The following is a 23,417-nucleotide window of genomic DNA, read 5'->3' as shown; positions in this document are numbered from 1 at the left end:
AGAGCGCTCAGCTCCTGTCAGACTCGGAATAGCGCATTACTGAATCCTAGGCCTCGGCCCACGTTGTATAGCATTCATTTCATAACCCCACAGGCCTAGGCCTGGACCCTTTGACAAAATAGGAAACGGAGGCTCAAAGAAGGGTTGCCCAGGGTCTTGTAGACAGCCAGGACCAAGAAAAGCCCACTTGGTCCAAGCGGATTCCTTCAGAAGCCTGTATGGAGGGAGGGGTGGAGGGAGAGGGGACCTGACTGGCCTTGGAACCCAGGCTTCAGTTGCTTCCAGTGTGAGGGCAGTTGGGACACAGGGCCAAGGTGAGCCTTGTAGAATCGGGGTCTGTGTCTGGGGTACCACAGGTACCTCAGTAACCCTGAAGCCCAGGCGCCACCTTCAGGCCTCTGTGGTTCAGTGAGCATCCTCAGCCTCCAGCCCCGAGCTGCAAGCAGACTTGAGCCTGTAGAACCTTTCAGGAAAGGGGAACCTAGAAACTGCTTGCCCTGGGTGCCGGTGAGAAGCTGGGTGATGTTTCTGTCAAGGGTTACCAGGGTCAGCCTTGCGGTGAGGATCACACCAAGGCCTCACAGCAAGCAAGGCTTTTCCTTTGTTTGAATGAATTTTATTTTATGTGAGTAGACAGGGCCTACCTGAGGAGTCCTGGCTGTCCTGGAAATCACTATATACGACCAAGCCAGCCTCGAACTCACATCTGCCTGCCTTTGCCTCCCAGGTACTGGATTAAAGGAATGCACCACCACACCCTGCATTTTGATTCTTTATTTTGTGTTTTTAATTGGCTCAATTTATTACAAAGGTTCCCGAGAAGGCGAGGAGAGGCAGGAAGGCAATGCTGTCCCCCTGCCTTACATCCCCACAGTGTGTATGGAACAGGGTCCCAGACCCCTTCCCTAATGGTACAAAACCTGGACTAGAGGGCTTCCTCACCTTCACGTTGCAACGGGATGGTCTCCTGCCCTACCCAGGCCCAGGTCCTCTGTGACCAAGTCTAAGGTGCCCAGTGAGGCATGGCGGGGGTCTCCTCCTCCAGAAGGCAGGAGCTGTAGGTCAGCATAGGCAAGACAGTCCCGGCTCCTCCAGTATGGGGAACCCCGAGTCCAGGTACTCAACCCCACAACCGCTCAGGGCCCTGTTCCGAGCAGTGTGGCTTAGTGGAAGGCTACAGCCATGGAAGGAGGTGCCACGGGCCTGCTTAGCACAAAGTCCTTCATGGGCAGCAGAAACCCAAACATTTCCACTTTCTGGCTCCAGAGGCTGTGGACAGGACCCTGGCCCGCAGGGTGGCGAGGGAACATGGTCAGGCTCGGGCGCCCAGCTCTCCAACACGCTGCCGCAGGTAAAAGGCAAATTCAAACATGGTGGCCCCAAGGCTCTGGTGGATGAGGTACCGAGGCAGGCGGCCCTAGGGAAGGCAGGAGAAAGTCACCTCACAGCTAGCCTTCAGCAGGGTCTCTTGGCAGCCCACATCAGTGAGGGTATCCTGAGCCAGGGGCAGATGTAGTTCTGGAATCTGCTTGAGCCCCCTCTCCCCTTGTTCCTGGAGGGAGGAACATGCTGTACCCAGGTCTTGGCACTAGCCGCATAAACAGACACAGGTGGGGGTGGGCCGGCGGCCAGCCATCCCTCCTGGGGCCTTAGGAATCAGGAGTGAGAAAGGGGTCACATGTTTCTTGGACCTTGCCACCAATCCAGTACAGGAGACTGAAACTGGGGGTCCCTGAGTAAGGCAGAGTGGGGGCCATGTTCACATAGCAACCAGACTGCATTCCACAGCCATAATGTTTCCTGCCGGCCTCACCTTGAGGTCTGTGTTAAGAATCCAGACGAAGGTGCAGACCCGGGGGTTGCTGGCTGACTTGAGCACAATGAAGCCTCCAGGGCCATTCTCTCCCCTAGGAGAGAAGAAATACCACGAGGGACGGTTGCTGAACAAAAGCAAGTCCCCCAGCCTTCCTTACCGCCATTCTTGGCCTTGGACTGTGAAAGGAACAGTCTAGGAACTACCTCCCTGCCTCCGTGTGGCCCAGAGCTGGTGCCGGGAGCAGCAGGGCCTGCCTGCCCAGTCGCTGGTGCTCACACTTGCACCACAGTGGCAGGGAGTTCACAACCAGCCCTTGTCTGCTCAGTCGGACCTGGCCAGTAAGCTGTAACTGGGAGACCGTGGCCTAAGCTAGCTCTTCTCACCCCTGCCAGCATCATGGCCTCCAGAAGAGGGCGCCTTTTAGGAGGCAGCTGGCCCACAAGCGACTGTTCACCTCCCATGGCCTTTTTGTGAGCACGCTTAAGCCACAGATAAAGAAGTAACACAGAGGACAGAGGCCTGCCAACCCCCTAGCAAGGCCACTGCAACCAAGGCAGTGGGAGCCCTAATCTCAACTTCTTGAAAAGCCCCCACCTCTTAGGGACAGAAGATCTACTTGGCACCCAGCACTGCAGTCTCCATCAGCTAGGAGGTAATGCCACGGTGCCCTCCTACCTTCTACAAGCAAAAGAGTCTAAATTCCACTCCCTCCACCCCCCACCCCTGCCTCTGTCCACGAAGATGAGGCAGTAAGAACAGGGAGGAGAAAGGTGAAACCCAGAACTCAGAACCCAGTGCCACCTCCGCCTTCAGCCCGTTCCTGGGACTATCCCAGCCAGCTGCCCATTCCGCACACACCCTCCAGCCCCGGGGGTGGTGACACCATGCCAGGAAGAAAGGTCAGCAGGATTAGGGGTGGGATGGACCAGGCCTGGTGAGCAGAGCCTCAGTGTGGGTGGGGGGCTAGGGGGAGTTGTTCAGTTAGTTGTACACACTGTACCCCAAGTTGTTTACAGCTAAAGGGAGGCCACGCTCACCTGACGTATTTGTGCGTGGGGGGCTTGGAGCAGTGTGTGGTGGCAATACCAGATGACAGATACCGGTCTCTGCGCCGCTCAATGCGTCGGACATTCACAAAGTCCCTGGGGGTAAGGCAGGTTAGAAGAGACGCCCCAAGTGTGGGAGGCTTGGCTGAGAGGAGAGGACCTGGGTGCTCACCTGGGGGACACGACGCCACCTGCGGCTCCGGACGACACATCATAGGAGACAAGGGTGTTATCCTCCACCCGCTGTAGGATCTAAGGGCCAACCAGGGAGATCTGAGGTGCAGGGATCCCTGCATTGTCCCAGCGTCTCAGGAACTCCAGTCTAGCCTCCTCCCAGCTGGGGACACTGTACTAAGAGCCACTGCCACCTGCAGGCTTGGGGCTGGGTACAAGGTAAGCACACTGAGCCTCCTTGCCTCTTGGGGCAACCATAGCAGCATCTACTTTACGAGGAGAATGCTAGAGAAGCCAGCCTCTGGAGGAAAATGGATACAAGAAGGTATGACTGGGCTCTGATCCACGTGGGAAGAGGTGGCAGGCAGGACCTGGGTGGCTCACCTGGCAGGCGGTCACCGTCTTGTTCCATAGTACCATCCTCTCAGGCTGCAGGATCACTTCCTGGTATACCAGCTCAGCAGGACAGGGCAGGAAGGTCTGCAGGAGGGGTCAAGGGTGAGTGAGGTCAGAAAAGACACCTCCTCGGGTTGGGAGACCTGGCAGGAGCACTTCAGACGGATGGGGTGTCTCTGGGACCCCTTCCCTACTCACCTTCAAGATGAAGGTCTTGCCATGGAAGGGAACTTCAATGGTGTACACAGTGTCCCCATACTCCTGTGGCAAGGACAGAGGGTGACAGGCGAGGTAGGCTTCCAATAGCTTAAGGTGAAAGTTCCACCAGAGTCTAGGGACATCTTAGCAGCATTCAGAACAAAGTTGTTCTGACAAGCGGGAGCACGTGCAGAGACCAGCTCTGCGCTCACGTTGAAAGGCAGGAGCTCAGCTGTGACAGCAACTATGAGAAACCAGAAGCACAGCTCCAAGCTGCCAAGGGCAGCCAGAGGAACTGGCCAGCACGAACCCGGGCATCCTTCCTCGCCTCCCTGACCCTCTGCAATCTTTTTAGGTAATGTTGTTTGGAGCACGGACCAAAATACCACACACAGGACAGAGGCTGGCTTTCCCTCAAACCTTGGATCCCAGGGAGCCAAACATGAGGGAGGTGAGGCCTGGACTGTGGAAAACGAGGAGACGGAGCCTAGTCCGGCTTGGCCTCCTGCTGAATGGTGGTCCCCAAGTCACCAATTCTGTGCTCCACCATCTCCCTGGGGCAGGGAGACGGCTCCAGGTTACTGAGAACTGAGAAGGGGTGGAGACTCCCATCGCACACAGGTGAACTCCTTACATTTCTCCTCTCCAATTTCCAGTTCTCCTCCTGGGCCAAGATCTGATCCACCACTGCAGTGGCTTCCTTCCCCTGACGGATGTACTCCCGCTCCTGAGCGGGGGAGAGAGGGGTCAGTCAGGGGCCTTGCTCTTTGTGCTCCAAGTCTGTTCTTTCTCCCCCCATTCCACAATCCTTCCAGAGACCAGCCCAACTGCGTGTGGAGTACAGGTTGCTGGCCCTGGCCCTGTGGCCTGTACAATTGGCTGCTGTTCCTGAGTCCCCCCTGGCACGGGGTAAGTCAGTGGGCCTGACCGGCCAGTGGCAGGGCAGACGCTCCAATAGATAGTCACTAGCTTGCACTCAGGCCGAGGTCTACCTTCTGCAGGGAAATCTGTCCAGCCTAGGAAAGCCCAGCACTGACCCATTATTCCAAGGGTGGGGCAGAGAAATACCTGGGCAGAGAAACTTTTCTTCCCAGCGACTTCCTCATCTGATTCACTGTCAGACCCTGTTGAAAACAAGAGCAGATGGCAAGGGGGGAGGGAGCGAGTGTAGGAGGTGGTGGGGTTCACAGATGAGTGCAAGAAGGTGGGGGCTAAAAGTGTGTGGGAGAGGGTTGCTGGCTTTCCCCAGGGAGCCAGAGAAGGAACAGAAAGAACAGGCCCAGCCTACCTGGCTCCCCACACAGCTCCTCCCTGAAGGCAGCTCCACACCCAGCAACTCTCACCTGCAAAGGATTCTGGGGGAGAGTAGAACTGGCCCTCAGACAAAGCACCGGAGAATAGAAGGGGTCCACGGGCAACAGCAGCCTGGGCAGCGAGATACCCTACAGAAGGAGACACAGGCAGCCGTTATCCCAGACCAAGGTTTCCCTGCCTCGGGCTCAGAGAGGCTGCTAAAGTGGCAAATGGCTCAGACTAAGGCATTTCTCGGAGCTGAGAGGACCCTCTCAAAACCCAGGTCACCCAGGCCCTGCCCCTAGACTCACATCTCTCCTCTTCAGCCTCCTGGGGTAGGACTTTGAAATCAAGGAACCAGGTCTCCAGCCAGGCCAGGACGAAAGAGACGATGGGGAGCAGGTACCCGAACGCCCCTTTGCTGAGCAACTGAGACAGAAGGAGAAAACTAGATTCCACAGCCAGGGAACCCCAAACCTACAGCCCTCTCCTGAGGCCACCAGCGCCAGGTAGCCAGACTAGATAGACCTGATTCCTGATGCCAGTTGTTTAGGGACCAGCTATGGCACATGACTCTAAGATGAATTATGTCTGTGGCAGGACAAACTGACTCGGGCTAGACGGTGTCGCTCAGGCAGCAGAGTGCTTGCCTAGTGTGTACAAAGCTCTGGGTTCCATCCCCGGCACTTTATAAATCAGCAAAGTGGCCATGCTTGTAACCCCAAACTGGTTGGCAGAGGCAGGAGGATCGGATTCATGGTTACCAGCACAGGACATCATCCTGTTTGAGTGAAAAGAGAGCTATGTGTGGTGGTGCACTGGGGAGGCGGAGGCAGGAGGACGTCTACGAGTTGAAGACCAGCCTGGTCTACACAGTAAGTTCCAGGCCAGCCAAAGGCTACAGTCCCTGTCTCCAAATACACCGATGACATAGATACAGAGACAGAGAGAGACCGGCTAGATCCTGAGCCACTGACCTCGGAAAGGATGACCTTGACAATGAGGAATGCACTGGACACCAGCGTGGTGATCTGCTGGGCAAAAAGTGGGGCAGGAGGGAAGGCAGAGGCTGGAGAGGGAGTCCTCTCCATGCACCCCTCACACCAGCCCTGACCAGGGAAGGCCTCAGAGTTGCCGCAGATGGCATCTTACCGCAATCACCCACCAGTGCTGGAGCCGTAGCACAGCGTAGCCCAGGAGCAGCCCAGAGAAGCGGAAGAAAGCCAGAACCTGGTGTGGGTAGGGGAGGCACCAGAACATCAGAGGCTTCCTCAGCCCTACTGCAGGGCCTCCCTTCCACCCCTGCTGCTCCAGACTCCCAGCTGGGTGACCTCACCTAGGGTGAGGACAGCGCTAAGTGTTTCCTTGGCAGGAACTGTATGTAAAGTCTCATCTCCCTGCCCCTACCTTGGGCTCTCTGAAGGTGGGGCCCAGTTCGGAAGACTGAGGGCCGCCACCAGGGGATGAGTTGACCCCCCCACCATCAGACTAGACATGGGATGGAGGAGGAGAAGCCAGCCAAGGTGCCCTGCTGCGCTCTCTTGGAGCCTGAGGTCACTCACAAAGATGTCGAAGAATGAGCTCTGAAAGCTGTAGTGGATGACCTCCTGCTCCAGGTTTTTCCGGATGCCAGTGTTGGTCTGCAGAGGAAGACAGGAAGGGCTCTGAGGGCAGGACTGACCAGGATGCTCCTCCTCCAGTAACGGTGAGGAGTCCATGCCAAGGGCATCTGGAGGAGAGTCAGAAATGACGAGCCACCACCCAGGTGGGCTCGTGAAGCGACAGGGGAACCGAGCCAGCAGCCCAAGACCTCAGACACCGGCTTGGTTCCTCGAGGATGCAGGCAGCCCACACGGGCCGACCTGAGTTCGAGTGTACCGTTCAGGAAGGAACAGGCCTGGAGGCCTGTGGGCTGTGCAGGGGAGATGGCAGGTACAGGCAGAGCTGGATGAGTCCTGGAGACTGCCTGTTCTATAATTGCATTTCTCTTCCCTCACTCTGGTGCCCCATCTTGCCAGCCACCATCCGAGGGGGGCGAGGGGGGCTAGGTGGGCAGTGGTGTCAGACAGAGCCCCAGGTGGCAAATCAATCAATTAGGTCTGTACTTAATGAGTGGGATCCATCACAATGCCACTGCTGCTGCCACTGCTGCCGCCGCTGCTGCCGCCGCCGCTGCGCCCCGAGAGGCCAGCATGAAGTGGGCCCAGCAGTGCTTGCTCCATCCCTGCCCAGCCTGCCATGGACTGTCACCAAGACACTTAACACCTTGGTGCAGACGCCAATGTCCAGGTATCTGAGAGACAAGGGAATCGGGACGGATTCCAAGAACCAGACTGGATCCCGGCTCCTCAGAGGGCAATGAAGATGCCGACCCCTGAGGAGAGGGGAAGATTCGGTAACGGAGCCCCGAAAGACCCTCTGATGATCAGCTAGACTCAGGGCTTCCTCGTCTGGCAGGTCATCTGAGTTGAGGGATTTCTTGGAGGAGTTTCTCTGATGCAAGGTCTCCTTTAGTCTAAGCAGGATTCCAGCTCATAATGCAGATAAGGGTGACTCTGAAATCCTAGTCTTCCTGCCTGTACCTCCCAAATACTTGGATGACAGATGTTTGTCACAGCCAGGTTGGGGCCACATGTTAAAAGTTTAGGCCGCTAAGTTTGGACCTTAGAGTGAGCCAGTACTGGAAATCTTTAGAGAGCTTCTAAGTGAGACAAACACGAAGGCTCTCTTAGTAAAGGTGCTTACTGCCTGAGGAGGCAAACAAACCTCACTATCTAAGTTTCACCCCACAGACTCTATAAGGCATGTGCTCCCCAACTCACACACACACACACACACACACACACACACACACACACACACACGATATACATACACACATACATATGCACATACATATATACATACACATACATATACATACACACATATATACATATGTATATATACATATACACACATGCATACATACACACAAATACACACATACACACATGCATACATATACACACATGGATACACACACATATATACATACACATATACATGCACACATATATATACACATATACACACATGCATACATACACACAAATACACATACACACATGCATACATATACACACATGGATACACACACATATATACATACACATATACATGCACACATATATATACACATACATACACACATATACATACACACACATACACACACAGATATACATACACACATACACATATACATACACACATACAAACACACATATATACACATGCACATATACATACACACATATATACAATATACATTTTCTCTCTCTAAAGTCTGAAATTACATCAGCCCGGCATAGTGGCACACTCCTATAGTATCTGTCAGTGCTCCAGAGGCTGAGAGGTAAGTGAATCACTGGTTCAAAGCCAGCCAGGGCTAGGCAGGAACCCTGTCTCCCTTTGTCTGCTAAGTGGAATGTTGCACTGACTCTGCTAGGAGTTAAGCCCTGCTCTCTGAGGCTCTTCCTCTGGAACACTGTTTGTTTGTGGGTAATGTTCTACCGCTTTGCACGAACTCTCTCTCGAGGATGCATGATGACTCTGAGCAATCGCAGCTGTCAGCCAAAGATTTTCAAAAGCAAAATCATCAACATTTCCCCACGTCTCCTCTGGTTATAAAACAGGCGTTCAGTTTGGGGTGTGGGTGAGATGCAGGGCTGCTCGGATGCTAGCTGGGACCTTCGAAAGGCAGACGCTATAGGACCTTAAGAGCTCAGCCATTTACCAGTGAGATGGCCCAAAGCCCTCCTTGCTGGTGCCTGCATTACCCCAGAGGGACCAGTTCACCATGGATAAACGAGGGCACTCACCCTTCCTCAGAGCCCTTCCTCACCCCTCCAGCTCAACATGACCAGAGCTAAATTTACTTCTTGTCCCTCTTGCTGTTAGCTAACCCCTTTCCCAAACTATTCATTGACATCAAGAAAGGCCAAGCTTGGGACCTGGGAAAAGGAACTTTGCCAACTCTAACTGTGACAGGGGGAACTGGGGACTGAGATCCCGTGGTTAACAGAGAGGACACTGAGGCAGGTACAGGTCTGGGATCTGCTTGAGGGCCCCTGACGTTGTGACTGTCGAGGCTCGGACAGGACAGGCCCAAGGGTGTGGACGCTGCACTGTGAGACAGCTTCATCTGTAGGCCATGTAGTGGTCCCCAAAAACCAGGGCCACCAACCAGGAACTTAAGTTTTTGTCCTGCACTTTTCCTTTTAGTGTAGCACCTGGGACACAGGAGGGCCCCCAAGCATGTTTCCTGAATAATTGGATAAACTTGAGCCAGAGAGCGAAGGCAGAAGGCAAAAATGTCCCCATCTTGGCTGTAGGTGGTTCTCCTGCTTGCAGAGTTCCCACTAGGGGGCGGTGTGGCGTACAGGCTAAACTCACAGCTTAGGAGCTAGATCTGTTCAACTGGGCTCCTTCAGGTTCTTGGGAGCCTAGACAAATGTCAACCCCTCTGGTCCCCCACCCTCAGGTCCTGTTAGCTCTCTTTATGTGACGGTAAACACGGCCCACATCACTCCCCATTCTTCACTACCCAGATAAGCAACCCCATGGCTGAGGCATCCCTCCCGTGTGGCAAGTGTGTGATCTAGGAACCAGGGGCCTGCCTCCCCCACAACATGGCCCCCCACTCACATTTAGCTCGATGATCCAGAGGAGGGAGATGAAGAGCAAGTCGAAGGTGACGAAGAGGCAGAAGGTGCGGCGGACGTCAGAGACGACCCTGCGCTTCTCCAGAGGTGGTGGGATGAAGTGTGAGGAGAGGCTCTGGCTGTGGGACAGTGAGGTGCCCAGGGAGGCCAGGGCCGGCAAACTGCGCTCCAAGTCACCGGCCAGATCGCCAGGCAGCTTGCTCATCCTGGGGGGTCCCCACGTTGAAGTGGGGACAATGGAGCCTCAGCGGCAGGGCTGGGGGGGAGAGGGAAGTGGCTGTCAAGAGTCCCAGGAATGCCACCCCTTCCCATACCATCCCAGGTACCCCTGCCCTACATGAAGGCCCATAGCCCTGTGGAAGTCCCTCATGCACCAGGCTTCACTAGCAGGTAAGACTTGAGCACACCCCCCACTCCCAGTGCTCTGTCTTGTAGCTCGTGGGTTCTGACATCCCCATTCGGGGCACTTACTGGCCTCTGAATCTTGGGGACACAGGCGATCCTGCTCAGACTGAGGCTAGCCTCAGGGCCTGTCAACAGCCTTTGGCCAGCCTCTGCCCCCACCCCCAGGAGAAGAGGGGCCCAGGCTCTGTTCTTTGTTTCAAAGCACAAAGCACATTCCCTCCCAGCACCAGTCAGCACCCCCCCAACCCCTAATCCATGGCAACTGGGAGGGACTCTAGAGCAGTGTCTTAGTGTGCCTGGATGGCAGCTTGGTCCCTGCTCTCTAACGGCCTATCCTAGGCCCAACTACTATCAACTCTTCACATCTAACAACCCCTCTTCCCAGGGCAGCTAGGGGGAAGCTTCCAAGGCAAGAACCTGCCATTTCCTTACCTCCTACCCTCCCTTGGCTCCCCAAGTCCTGACAGAAGGGTGAGGTAGGACAAGCACTCTGCCAAGTTCTAACTGGGCAGCACCCCGATCCTGACTTAGCACAGCCACTTGGGTCTTCAGTCAGGTCCCTCCATGTGACAGCCCTGTTCAGCCTCTGGCCTTCCTGTTGTCTGGGCTGTTCTTCCTCACCTCAGTGCTTGCCTCACACAGTGGCCATTGCCAGCACCCACTCACCCAAGGCACTTCCCACCTGAGATCCCACCTTCATAAGCTACCCTTCCTCCCCGGATGGTGACGTCGAGGGTAGGCACAGGGCTTTGACTGACTTGGTCACTGTTGTCTCCCATGAGCCTGGCACCACACATGGTATACAGCAGGTGCTTCATAACGGACTGTTGCATAAGTGAACACTCCAGAAGGTCTCCTGGCCCTTGGTCCCATGAGGCACAGCAGAGAGAAATGGGACAAATCCTAATCCTGCCACTAATCTACTGCTGCTGCCCGGCGTCCACGTGGCCGTGGCCATGTTCACGCCCAAGCAGGACATGGATCTTCATACAGGTGAGCTAGCCAAGGCTCAGGGGTGAGGGAACTGGTCTAGCCCTCAACATCCCGTGCAACTGCAGGGCTCTAGTGGACTACAAAGGCAAAGTGAGCCCGAGTCCTTCGATGCTCCTCTGCCTAGGGTCCCTGCTGTACCAATGTGCTGAGCTGTAAAGGACGCCATCCCCTGGGTAAGGGAAAGCAAGGCTGCTGGGAGGCAGAGAATGGCCTGCTCCAGTATGCACCAACACAGCATCTTGGGAGTTGGGGGGTGGGGCTAGTGAAGGGGAGTCCTAGATACCTGTCCCTGATTTACAAAGGGAGGATGGTGTACCCTCCTTTCTGATCTGTTGATGTTGTCTCTGTTAAGCCTTTTTTCTGTCTGCCACCTTCAGGGTCTTTAACCTACCAAGTCCTAAAGGGGACCTGGTTTGTGACCAGCAGAAGGTCCATCCCTCTGCCTCTGAGTGAACCCCACAAGTAAGAGGCAGAAAGACTATTCTCAGTAGAGAACCCAAAGCCACCTGCCAGACCCAAGGATTCCACTGTACACGGTCCCCTAGAATGTACTAGGGAAAGCAGGCCTTGGCTCCGAAGACGGAGCCAACAGTAGAGGGGATGTGACAGGCCAGGGACACAGGGACTCTCCACATCCACCAGCAGCTTGAGGCCAAACCAGACCCAGCACATACATTCTCACCGTGATAAGTCACAGCTCCAGGGCTGGTGACATTTCCTGTGTCCTCCCCTCATTTCTTCCTGTCTCTTTTTCCAAGCAACTTTCTACCTGTATGTCTGCTGTTGTAAGGGACTCTCATCTGCGTGCTGGAGTGGCTTAGAATTCACTCTTTTTTTCTCTTTCTTTATCTCTCTCCCAGATGTTTGCTTGCTTCTATGTTTAAAAACAGGGTCTTGTGAACTTTTGACCCTCCTGCCACCTTCTGAGAGCTGGGAATTGAACCCAAGGTTTAGTGCCTGCTAGGGACAAAACTCTTGCCAGCTGAGTTATCCTCTCAGCCCAGCTTGTATGAGAGAGGATCTGAGCTGTGCAGAGGGATGTGTGTGTGCCTATAATCGAACTGAGGAAGGAAGATGAGTTCAAGGCCAGCCTGGGAAACAGTGAGATCCAACCTCCCCCTCATCTGCTTCCCAAAAACCCAAACCCAGAACAACTCTCCATAGGAATTTGGGGTGGGGATTCAACCCAGAAATAGAACCCCTGAGTAGCATGAGCATGAACCCCAGAGTTCAACCCCCGGCCATCACAAGGAAGGAAAGAGAAAGAAAATAAAACAAACAAGTTTTAAAAAATAGAACTATCATGCCCTCCCCAGTTTCCAGAATCTAGAAGTCTAAAATGAAGGTGGCAGCAGGGCCGTCTGCAGCGCTTGGCTCCCACTTCTGGTGGTGCAATCTGGTATTCCTTGGCTTGAGCTCTCCAACTCAGCCTGCCTCTGCCACACTCTCGGAAAGCTCTCTCCCTGGCCCTGCCATCCTATGAGGAAATAGTCACACAGAACCAGTCTTTTTAGATTAGGGGCCTACTTGTTCCTGGGTGACTGCGTCTCACCTATGATGGCCTGGTTTCTAGGTCACTCTGAGGAACGGGAGTGTTAAGACTCCAACATATCCCTTCTCAGGGTCACAACACGATCTATAACCATACCGTCTTTAAAGTTATTATTGCAATGTGTATGGGTGTTTTGCCCCCTGCGTGTATGGCTCTGAGTCTCATGCTTGTCTAGGAGGCCAGAGGAGGGTGTCAGAGCCCTTGGAACTGAGGTTGTGAACTGCCATGTGGGTTCTGGGACTTGAACCCAGGAGGTCCTCTTTTTTTTTTTTTTTTTTTTTTTTTTGAGACAATGTCTCACTATGTAGCTTTGGCTGGCCTGGTATAAAGATGTGCTCTACGATGCTTGGCATGAACCCGGGTCCTCTAGAAGAGGAGACAATGCTTTTAGTCACTGAGAATCTCTCAGCCTATTCTTTTGGGTCCATGTATGCATGTCTGTGGGGAACATATGTGTCATAGCATGCATGCCGAGGTCAGAGAATAACTAATGGGAGTTAGCTCTCTCCTTTTTCCATATGGGGGCCCCAGGAATTGAACTCAGGTCATCAGGCTTGGCTGCAAGCATTTTTAAGACTGAGCTATCTCACCAGCCCTATTTTGTTTTTAGAGACAGGGGTTCATGCATCTAAGGACTTGGCCTTGAACTCTGTATGTAGCTAAGGATGCCTTTGAATTTCTGATCCCCTTGCCTTCACCGGCTAGATTAGTCATGCGCACCACCCGTGCATGTGGTGATGGGGGTTGAATGCGTGCTGGACAGGCACTGGTGTGGCTGAGTTACAGCCCAGCACATTGGCTTTATAAAGAAATTCTTCATTTGTTTACAGAACTGACTGCCACTATGTATTTGTTTGTTTTATTTTGTCTTTTCTTTTCAAGACAAGGTTTCTCTATATAGTCCTGATTGTCCTGGGACTTCACCTGTAGACCAGGCTGGCCTCGAACTCAGAGATCTGCCTGCCTCTGCCTCCCAAGTGCTGCCCGGTGGTACCTTTTCTTTTTTTTTTTTAAAGACTAGATCTCCCTACATAGACCAGGCTGACCTCAAACTCAAAAACCATTCCTGCCTCTGAGAGCTGGGATTAACAGTCAAGTTACCACGGGAGCCTTGGTACTCTATTTATATACCTCCCCCCACCCTCTGTACTGGGGATCGACACGGGGCTGTGCACGTGCTTGGCGAGCACTGTGCTGCTGAGCTATGTCCCCAGCCCTAGCTGCAGTTGACAGATGAATTACATCTCACTGGATCCATGTCCTACGAACAAACATTTATATTTATGATTACCAGAGACACAGCCCTGAATGACGTGCATGTGTATGTGTTCATATTGTCAGGAGTGTACCATCCAGACAGATTCCCTAGAAGCAGGACTGCTGGGTCATCCCTCATGCGTGGTTCCGTTAGGCGTTGCCAGATTCCCTTGGCAGTTGGCATCCCTAGCAGTGATGCACGAAAATGCCTGTTTGCCCACAGCCCAAAGGAAATACTGTCACCTGTGTCTGTCCGGGCCTTGATCTCTAGTTCTCTCCCATTCAGGAGCCCTCTCAGCACCTCTCAGCATCTCCGTGCCGCTCCCTTTCTCTTTCAATCTGAGCACTGTGGCTTCTCCACTCCTGGTCCGTTCCTCTGTCTGTCTATCTTTGTCCCTGGCTTTCCCGGCCCTCCCTGGGCACAGGAATTGCGTGGCAGCAGCTTGGGTGTAAGACATGCTCGGAGCAGCAACCACCCTGACGCTCACACCCAGACATCCTTATGGTGGTGAGAGACTCCGACGGGGCTGAGAGCAGAGGTGCTGGGGGGCCTGGGGGAGCTGAAGATGCCAGCATGTGGGAGCCATGCTTTGGGGCTGAGAGAATGGCCGAGAGTCGCCCTCCTTAAAAAAAAAATCAGCTCAGTCCACAGAGAGCTGGAGCACTGGTCCTCAGAGGAGACCGAGGCTGACTCTGAGCCCCTGTGACAAGGCCTATTTACAAACTCCTGTTTCTAAGCAAGAGGAAATAAATAAAATAGATAAATAGATAAATAATAGAGTTTTATCTAAATCTTTAGAGAAAAAAGCTAATAAAAATCAGATTTCGGGGTTGGGGATTTAGCTCAGTAGTAGAGCGCTTGCCCAAGGCCCTGGGTTCGGTCCCCAGCTCCAAAAAAAAACCAAAAAAAAAAAAAAAAATCAGATTTCTGGTAGCCAGGTTTACTCAGGGGTAGAGGGTGAACTTAGCGAGTGCAAGCTTCTTCTATTCTTAAGCTACGAAAACCCAAATCTAGTCTGCTGTGGGCGGCAGTTGTGGGAGAGACCCACACATCAGCCTTTCCTCCAGTCCAGCATGGCCCTGGAGAACTCCTGGGACACGACATGATGCTCAACTCACTCAGGTGACCAGCAGACCAGCTGCTGGCTCCCCGTGAGAGCCACCTTGACCTGGACTTGCCCCCACAAGTCCTCCAAGCACTTCTTTGGCCCAGAGGGCAGAGAACTACAGCCTGAGGGAGGCAGAAACAAACCCCAAGGAACAGCAATCCTCACCCCACTCCAAGCCCACTGCCTGCTGTCACAGCACCACCAAAGCGCCTTCAGAGGTGTCAGGAGGGAACGGCACATGTGGCATGAAGAAGCGGTCCATCAGCCTGGGGTGGCTGCAGACGCGACACCCGTGTGCTTGTGGGAGCTGGGCTGTGAAGGCTTGAGAGAGTGGAAAGGAAGCAGAGGGAAGGCTGGGAGGGTGTCAGAAGCAGGAAGAGGAGGACGTGGGGGATAGAGGCAGGTGCACGAGCACAGTAGATCCGCTCCTGTGGCTCCTGTGGCTCCTGAGGCGCCAGGAAGGTGTCCTTGCAACCTCACCTGCTCTCTTACTGGCCCCAGGACATGCTGCCAGAAGCCCAACTTGCAATGGGGATGCTGAGTTGAACAACAGACTCCGGCAAATGCCAAGGATTTAGCTCTGTGGTAAAGCACAGCTGCCCAACACACCCAGACCCAGCACCATACACAAAACAAATATATACATAAACCGGAATAGGCTTGAGGAAAGAGTTCAAAGCCTGGCCCTGTACTCTGCGGCCCAGCAAACCTTCCTGAGGCCTGGTCTCCTCAGCTCCATCGTTTTAACTTTCCTCAGTACTGGAGATGTAACCCAAAGTCCCTCACACTGAGCAGGGGCTACATGGATGAACTGTCTCCATGGCTTCTAAGCTGTATTTATTTTCTTTTCTGAGACAGGATCTCCTGTGTATCTCTGGTTGGACCCAAACTTACAGTGTAGCCAAGAGTAACAATGAGCTTTTGGTCCTCCTGCTTCTACACCCCAAGCGCTGGGATTACAGGCGAGTGCCACGCGCTTATACAGCACTGGGAACTAAACTAGGTTCCCTCCTGACACCTCTGAAGCAGTGTCCCTAGCCGTAGCTGGGGGTTTTTTCTTTTTTCTTTTTTTTTTTTTCTTTTTCTTTTTTTCGGAGCTGGGGACCGAACCCAAGGCTTGCCTAGCAAGCGCTCTACCACTGAGCTAAATCCCCAACCCCATGGGTTTTTTCTTTAATTTTATTTATTTTATGTGCATGGGTATTTTTGCCTGAGTGCATGTCTGGGCACCACATACATGCCTGGTGCCTTCAGGAGCCCGAAGAGGGCACTGGGTCCCTGGGAACTGGAGTTATAGATGTTTGTAAATTTCCATGTGGGTAGATGCTAGGACTTAAACTCAGGTCTTCTTTTTTTTTTTTTTTTAATTTTTTTTTTTTTATTATTTTTATTTATTTGAGTACACACTAACTGTCTTCAGACGCACCAGAAGAGGGCATTGGATCCTATTTACAGATGGTTGTGAGCCACCATGTAGTTGCTGGGAATTGAACTCAGGTCCTCTGGAAGAGCAGTCGGAGCTCTTAACCTCTGAGCCATCTCTCCAGCTCCCAAACTCAGGTCTTCTTGAAAAGCAGTCCATGCCCTTAATTGCTAAGTTGCCTCTCCCGCCCCTCCTAAGTTGCATTTTTAAAAGTCATTTATTTTGTTATTTCAGTGTATGTATGCTTATGTATATGTCTAAGTGCATGTGGGAACCCTTGAAGGCCAAGAGAGGGTGTTGGAGTCTCAATGTTGGAGTTACAGGCAATTTATTTTATTTGTTTTGTTTTGTTTTTGTTTTTGTCTTTGTTTGGGGGGGGTGGTTTTGTTTTTTTGGTTTTTCAAGACAGGGCTTGTCTGTGCAGCCCTGGTTGTCCTAGAATTCACTCTGTAGATCTGGCTGGCCTTGAACTCAGGAGATCCGCCTGCCTCTGCCTCCTGAGTGCTGGGACTAAAGACTGTGCCACTACTCCCGATGAGTTACAGGCAGTTTTGAGCTGCCCAATACTGGGAACTGAATGAACTCCACATCACTAAAAGAGCAGCAAGTGCTCTTAACTCCTGAGCCATTTCTCCCCAGCCATATATATATATATATATATAATCGATCGCACCTGGACTATACACTTAAAAGTGTTAAACTGGCAATTTTTTTGTTACATATTTTATCACACATACCTGTTGCTCTCTCACTTGCCTCCTGGCTCCTCCCCAAACCCACCCCCAAGTTTTACAGCTTAGTTCTACAAACACTAGAGGCATTAACATTCTTACATCACAGGGATGCTATTTGTATAAGTGTCAGAGGGGAGCGGAGGGGAGGGCTTGATCAGAGGCTGAGGTGCAAGTGTAGCAGATGAAGGGCAAACAGAGAGCTTCCTTGTGACAGATAGTAAAAGCCACCTGAAAGGTCTGGGTTCAAAGTTGTACTATACAACCAACCTGGGCTGGAGAGATGGCTCAGCGGTTAAGAGCTCTGACTGCTCTTCCCGAGGTCCTGAGTTCAATTCCCAGCAACCACATGGTGGTCCACAACCATCTGTAATGAGGTCTGGTGTGTCTGAAGACAGCTATAGTGTACTCGTATACATTAAATAAATAAATTTTTAAATAAATAAATAAATCTAAAAAAAAAAAAAACCAACCAACCTGCGGGAGGCACAAAGCAAGCCTTGCAGCCCCTCATTCTGATGCCCTGGTCATGCAAAGGCCAAGTTATTTCCCACTCTGGGCATAGGTAAGTCCCCAGGTTAAGGTAGGGGCGGAAGCTGGTGTCTGTCCTGGCTCCCTGTAGAGGATTCAGGGAATGTCCCAGGATGGCTCTTTAGCACCAGCACTTCCTGTCAGCCCCCCATGCAGATGGGGGAAGCAGACAGGAAGACCCTAACCCTGAAAACTGGACCCTGAAGTAGCAGGAACACAGAGAGGATTCTTATAGCTTTCTTCCCCAGATTAGAGACCTCAGTCACCTGCCTGCAGCCCCATATCCTGTGGACTACAGCTCCCAGTGGGCACTTCCTGCACAAGGTAAGTGTGAGCCATGGCTCCGTGACTTACTGGCTAAGTATCTGCTCTTGCGTCTGCTGTATCCGCAGCCTGGGAATACCTGTCTTTTCTTTTTTTTTTTTTTTTTTTTTTTTTTTTTTTTTTTTTTTTTTTTTTTTTGGTTCTTTTTTTTTTTTTCGGAGCTGGGGATCGAACCCAGGGCCTTGCGCTTCCTGGGTAAGGGCTCTACCACTGAGCTAAATCCCCAACCCCGGGAATACCTGTCTTGACCCTAACTCCCTGGCAGTACAAAGAAAACAGAAGTGCCTGGAACAGTGGATTCTGTAAGAACTCTAAATACCAAGGACAGACTGGCAGTCCACCCCAGGAGGCTCTGTGCCCCAAGGAATGTTAAGGCTTTGGGGTTGCTATGGGGAACTTGGGGGTACATGCAGAGGAGTCAGAGAAGCCAATATGGGCTCCAAGCTGGGAGAAGGACCAAGCACTGGCTTCTCACTTCTCTTGTAAATGGGACAAACATCAATACTTTTGGCCTTACAGAGATGGCTCAAGGGACATCCCTGACACACCTGCCTCTTCTGCAGGGGAAAAAAAAAAATCCATGAGTTGTCTTTGGGTCAGGCCTAGGTATCAGGTCAGCCCTGGTCTGTGCCCTGCTGCAAGCACATGGGTGGCAGACCCAGCAGGTAGTAGCCCTCCGTGCCACCCCAGCTGTACATGGTCTCCGTCATTCATCACACACCCTACCAGGAGAGGTAAGGATAATCCCCTGGGAAGGAAGAGACAGAACCCAGCCACTGTTACCTTAGAGAAGAGCACAGCTGACCCCCACAGGGGTCTTTCCACTGAACTGAGACCTATTACACAGGAGGCTTCACCGGCCCCCAACAAGCTTGCTATCCCTGGACACACTAACTTTGTTCCAACTCCAGGACTCCCGCACTGCTGTCCCCTTTCTCCACTCTGGTTTCTACGGAAGCGACTCTATAGAGAGAACTTTCTGAGACCCCTATTCAAGCTCCACCCCCTCTTTAGCTTTCTTCCTGGTCACAGCTCTTGTTACTCTAACACTGTTGTCTTCTGGGCTTCCTGGAGTTTTCTCAGACTGGAAATGACGCCCCGGGAGGACAGCCTTGCCCACTGCTGCACCCCTAAGAAGCAGTACCAGGAAACGTGCGGATGACTGTTTATGTACTTCTCTCTCCACACGGGTTGGGATGCACAGGGTTACTCATGCCCAGCCCTCAAGGCAATCATCCTGAAATTGGATCTTGCCCATCCGGCATCCTGCCCTGCTCAGAGCCCAGGGCAGCTCCTCCACGGCCAACAGGGGAGCTGATTTCCCAGGCACCTCAGGAAGGGTGGCTGCCCTGTGGTGATGCAAGGAAATGGGCCTTGGTGAATTAAAGGTCGTGCGTAAGGAGCTTTAAGAAGGAGGAGAGGCCCTGGCTCCCTTCTCTAGTTGTGGGGTTTAATACCTGACCCCCATATAACTGAGGGCCGCTCCAAAATAGCACAGAGGGCTCCCCACTTCCTCATTCCAGAACTACTGTCATCTCTGAGGCCAAGCTTTCCTTTTTCATCTAAGTTCTTTTGACCTCAGGACTCCAGGTCAGTGCCACCCTTATGTCACCGCTAGACCTGAGCCTTGGCTGCACGGAGGCAAGCCACAGGTCATCTATTAAGTAAGCTGTTCTAAGGAAGTGTGAGCTCTGCCTAGAACTGGAAAGAGGACCTACCTAAGGGAGCTTGGAGGGATGAGAAATTCCACCTGCGTGGTGTCTGTGCTTAATGACTGACTGATCCCCCTACCATTCCCTATCACGCGATGCAGGCCAGAGCCGGGCAGATGCACAAGGAAGGCACTGTGCCCAAACCAAAGGTCTGCCTGGCCTGCTGTTTAGGAAGGCTCTGCTTCAGGAAGCTTGTCGGGGACAGCTCTCCTGTTCGGGGACTCCTGCCCTTAGCTAGGGACGGACTGACCTCAGGCTCCCTAGCCACATACCCACAGAGGGCTTGTGAAGGCCTCTGGCCCTGGGGAAGTGGAAGTTGGAAGAGAACAGGGCACAGAGCAGCACTGAGAAGCATGACTGGTTTCCATTTCCCCTTTCCTTGGGGGTTAAATAGGAAGAGGAGAGTCATCGGGCTAGCATAGGAACCAGAACCTTCCTAGACTCCCTTCTGACCACAAAGAAAAAGCCCACCACCTGTCAGGTTTACTCAGATCCCTCCCCTCCCCTGCCCTTCTAGAATGTTCTTAGCTTAGTGACTCTTGACCTCTGGCCCCCTCAGGACCTGGTGAGTGAGACTCCACTCCATTCTTCAGTGACTCTGGGTAAGAATGTTCTACTGAGGCTGAGGAAAGTTCCCAGAGTCACTCTGGAAAGGGCCAGCACCTCAGAAAGCTATGAGCTCTCTCATGAAAAGGCCTGGGTGCACAGGCTCCTCCCAGGCCCGGGCCAGACAAAAGCCTACATTTGCCTCACTGCAGCCAGAAAACATTCAGAGGAACACACAACTAACAAAATGGCATGCTATCCATTGTCCTCTGTCCCACTGATGTGCCAGCTGCTCTCGAGGATGCTGGGACAGAGACAGTGCCTGGGACATGGCTGTGCATCTGAAATTAAGCTACAGGTCTTTAAATCTCTACTGGGTGACCTGAACCGACCTCCCCCAAGGCTCAGCTTCCTCACCTGCGGAAAGGAGGCAAAAAGCACTCACACTCAACGGGATGAGCAGGAGCCATTTAGTCACAGGATTTCTGGTCTTAACCCGCACTGCAATCTTCCAGTAAGCCCAGGCGTGTGAGAACTCAGCTAACAGCAGGACACAGGAGAAGCTGCAGTGTGACAGACTCTGACTTGGTCCATCAGGGTCACCAGGTATAGTGAGGAAGACTGATATAAATCTACGATGGCCTGATGTAAAATGTATAAACAAGGGCCCATGTCTCCCAGAGAAAGAAGCATCAGACCTGGGCTCTAGTAAGGGGAAGGGACACCAGAGGGTGGAGGGACTTTCTGAGGCCTAGGAGAATCCGTCTCAAGGGGAGGAAAGGGGGATGGGCACCCATGAAGGCAGAACAGCAAGGGACTGAAGAAATGTCCGTGGTCAAGAGCAAATGTTCTACTACTGATCAACATCTCCGGCTAACCCTAACCCTAACAAAGGTTTTCTTTAACATTTATTTATTTATTATGTATATATACATCATACAACTTTCTGCCTGAGTGTATGTGCCTGCAGGCCAGAAGAGGGCACCAGACCTGATTATAGATGGTTGTGAGCCACCCTGTGCTTGCTGGGAATTGAACTCAGGACCTCTGGAAGAGCAGACAGGCTCTTAACCGCTGAGCCATCTCTCCAGCCCCACTGCCTTTGTTTTCAAGACAGGGTTTCTCTTTGTAGCCCTGGCCATCCTGTAACTCTGTAGACCAGGTTAGACCCACCTACCTCTGCCTCCTGAGGGCTGAGATGAAAGGCGTGTGCCACCTGTGTACCAGGCTATTTGTTTGTTTATTTGTTTGTTTTGGTTTGCTTTTTCTTTTTTTTTCCTTTGGCAGTGTTGGAAACAAAACCCAAAAGGATGGGTCTTTTTCATTCCTGAATCTTTACTCAGATGATCCAGAGCCTGTTCCCAGTGAGTCCAGGATTTCACTTAGAATGAGAAGCAAGCCATAACAATCATTCTCAAGCAGCTTGTGAAATTAAGTCATAACCTAGAGTGCTCTTACACAAGACCCGTGAACCAACGTTTACCAGGCACTCACAGGCCTGGCAGTTTTCTGCACACACTCTACGGTACTTCATTTGTCCTTACACTTCTACCAGGTTAGGCACATTACTGTCTCCATCTTCCAAACGAGGAAAGGAAGATACTGACTTCATCAAGGTCTCAAAACAATACCACAACTCAAGAAGGCTGGTGCATGGGTCTATATCTCAGCTACGATGCCAAGGGTGTTCAGAGGACACAGAGGGGCAGGGCGGCCAACCTCTGGGGTTGATGAGGGTGGTGGGGAGATGGTGCTGTCTGAGCAGGACACTGAAGGGTAAGTCAGCAGGAGGCCCAGCAGAACAGAGAGGAAAGAGGTGCTGATGTATAGAAAGGCATGGAGACAATTAGAATCCTTTGTGCAAGGCCCATCTTATAGTAAACATGAGCACAGAGAGCTCTCCTCAATTGCTTCCCCACAGGCAATGGGAAGCAAGTGACATAATCAGACTCGTGATCTAAAAGTTTGCAAGAGACTTGTCTGCAAGCAGTTAGGACTAGTTGCTGGAAATGGTGAGAGAGTCATCAACAAGGGTGGTGACAGAGAAGGTATAGTTAGCTATACTAGCGCCTCTGAGGAAACTGGGTAAAGGATGGTAAGGCAATTCCGGAGCTTTTCCCCTGGATAAGACAAGAGCGGAAGAATACACTTACAGAGAAAAGATCAGCTCAGGCTTGAGACATGTGAACTCCTCCTCAAGTGGAGGTATCCCATAGGCATAATTGACAAACAGCGAATTTGGAACCCCAGGAAGGGGATGTGCTTTTATCATCAATCTGGATATTCAGTGGACACGGACCTGATGCTAACAACAGTGGAAGAGGCCATCCACGATCAGTGTACAAAGAGGTGGGTTGGGCCAGAGAGAATGTGAGAATGTAAGGCAGTACTTCTGACCTCTTGTCAGAGACGTAAGAGGAAAAATCAGGAACTATTGGGTAGTCAAAAGGTGGAAGCATGTCAGGAATGAGAGCCCACAGTAGCAGGCACTTCTGAGAAAGTTTAAAGGGCCTTTCCGATATCATTGGGAAGTTATGAGTGGCTGTTTCCAACGGAAGTTGTGAGAAAACAGCGGGTGGCAGAAAGGCTACTAGTATGTTTTTTTTTTCCCCTGACTCTGACCCCTTCCCACACCCAATCCTGCCCCATAATACTCAGATACTGACTCCTTGCCTCTCCTCTTACTATAAAGAAAGCTTAGGAAAGCGACCGCAGACGTCCTCCAGAACCTCTTCGGTAAGGACCAAGACACCCACTCCCCAAGCCTGTGCGTGCAGCAGTGAGTGGAGAGGAAGGGGGCGGAACCCGGAGCGCGAGGGGTGTGGGAAGGGACGGACCTAACCAAAAACGGACACCGGGCAGGGAAGCGGGATTAGTCGGGTAGAGACAGCTCTCGTACCACCACCCGGTCCCAGCGACCGCTGCAGGACCCACCTGCTTCATGTCACCACAGCCCCCACTCTTCCTGCTTCAGTCGCAGTCCAGCTCCACGACCAGGCAACTCTTCGGAGCGGAAGGAGATCTCCCAGCGGGGCTACTTCCGCCGCTGAGCCCGCCTCCCTCCGAGCCCGCCCCCAAAGCAAACCGGGATTCGTGTGATCCTGAAGCTCCGCCCTAGTCCGCCTCCCCTCCACCCGGAGCCTCTGAGACAAGGTCCGGAAGTCGAGCTGCCACCAAAGTTAGACTGTGTAGGGTAGTGTAGGAA

At 52.5% G+C, this 23,417-nt stretch overlaps 1 protein-coding gene across 3 annotated transcripts; it reads right to left on the bottom strand.

Annotated features, from left to right (window-relative positions):
• Positions 1-757: 757 nt before the first annotated feature.
• Stard3 (StAR-related lipid transfer domain containing 3) lies at positions 758-23,298 on the bottom strand. 3 transcript variants are annotated; one of them, NM_001014229.1, is made up of 15 exons: positions 23,147-23,197; positions 9,613-9,885; positions 6,486-6,563; positions 6,076-6,153; positions 5,901-5,954; positions 5,235-5,352; positions 4,974-5,072; positions 4,699-4,754; positions 4,265-4,357; positions 3,631-3,693; positions 3,421-3,516; positions 3,035-3,114; positions 2,854-2,958; positions 1,814-1,907; positions 764-1,417 (listed from the first exon to the last, which is right to left on the bottom strand). In NM_001014229.1, exons 2-15 carry the CDS (start codon positions 9,832-9,834, stop codon positions 1,313-1,315), a joined length of 1,341 nt encoding a protein of 446 aa, NP_001014251.1. In that variant the 5' UTR covers positions 9,835-9,885; positions 23,147-23,197; the 3' UTR covers positions 764-1,312. The 3 variants fall into 3 exon arrangements, with proteins under 3 accessions (XP_038942433.1, NP_001014251.1, XP_038942434.1); XM_039086505.2 differs by lacking the exon at positions 23,147-23,197 and having other exon boundaries at positions 758-1,417; positions 6,486-6,652; positions 9,613-9,753; XM_039086506.2 differs by lacking the exons at positions 764-1,417; positions 1,814-1,907; positions 2,854-2,958; ... (1 more) ...; positions 3,421-3,516; positions 3,631-3,693 and adding an exon at positions 3,701-3,874 and having other exon boundaries at positions 23,147-23,298.
• Between the last annotated feature and the right edge of the window lie 119 nt (positions 23,299-23,417).

The sequence above is a fragment of the Rattus norvegicus genome, chromosome 10, assembly GCF_036323735.1.
Source record: "Rattus norvegicus strain BN/NHsdMcwi chromosome 10, GRCr8, whole genome shotgun sequence".
NCBI lineage: Eukaryota > Metazoa > Chordata > Mammalia > Rodentia > Muridae > Rattus > Rattus norvegicus.
The sequence above is the reverse complement of the archived record's forward strand: the minus strand, read 5'-3'. Positions and strand labels throughout refer to the sequence as shown.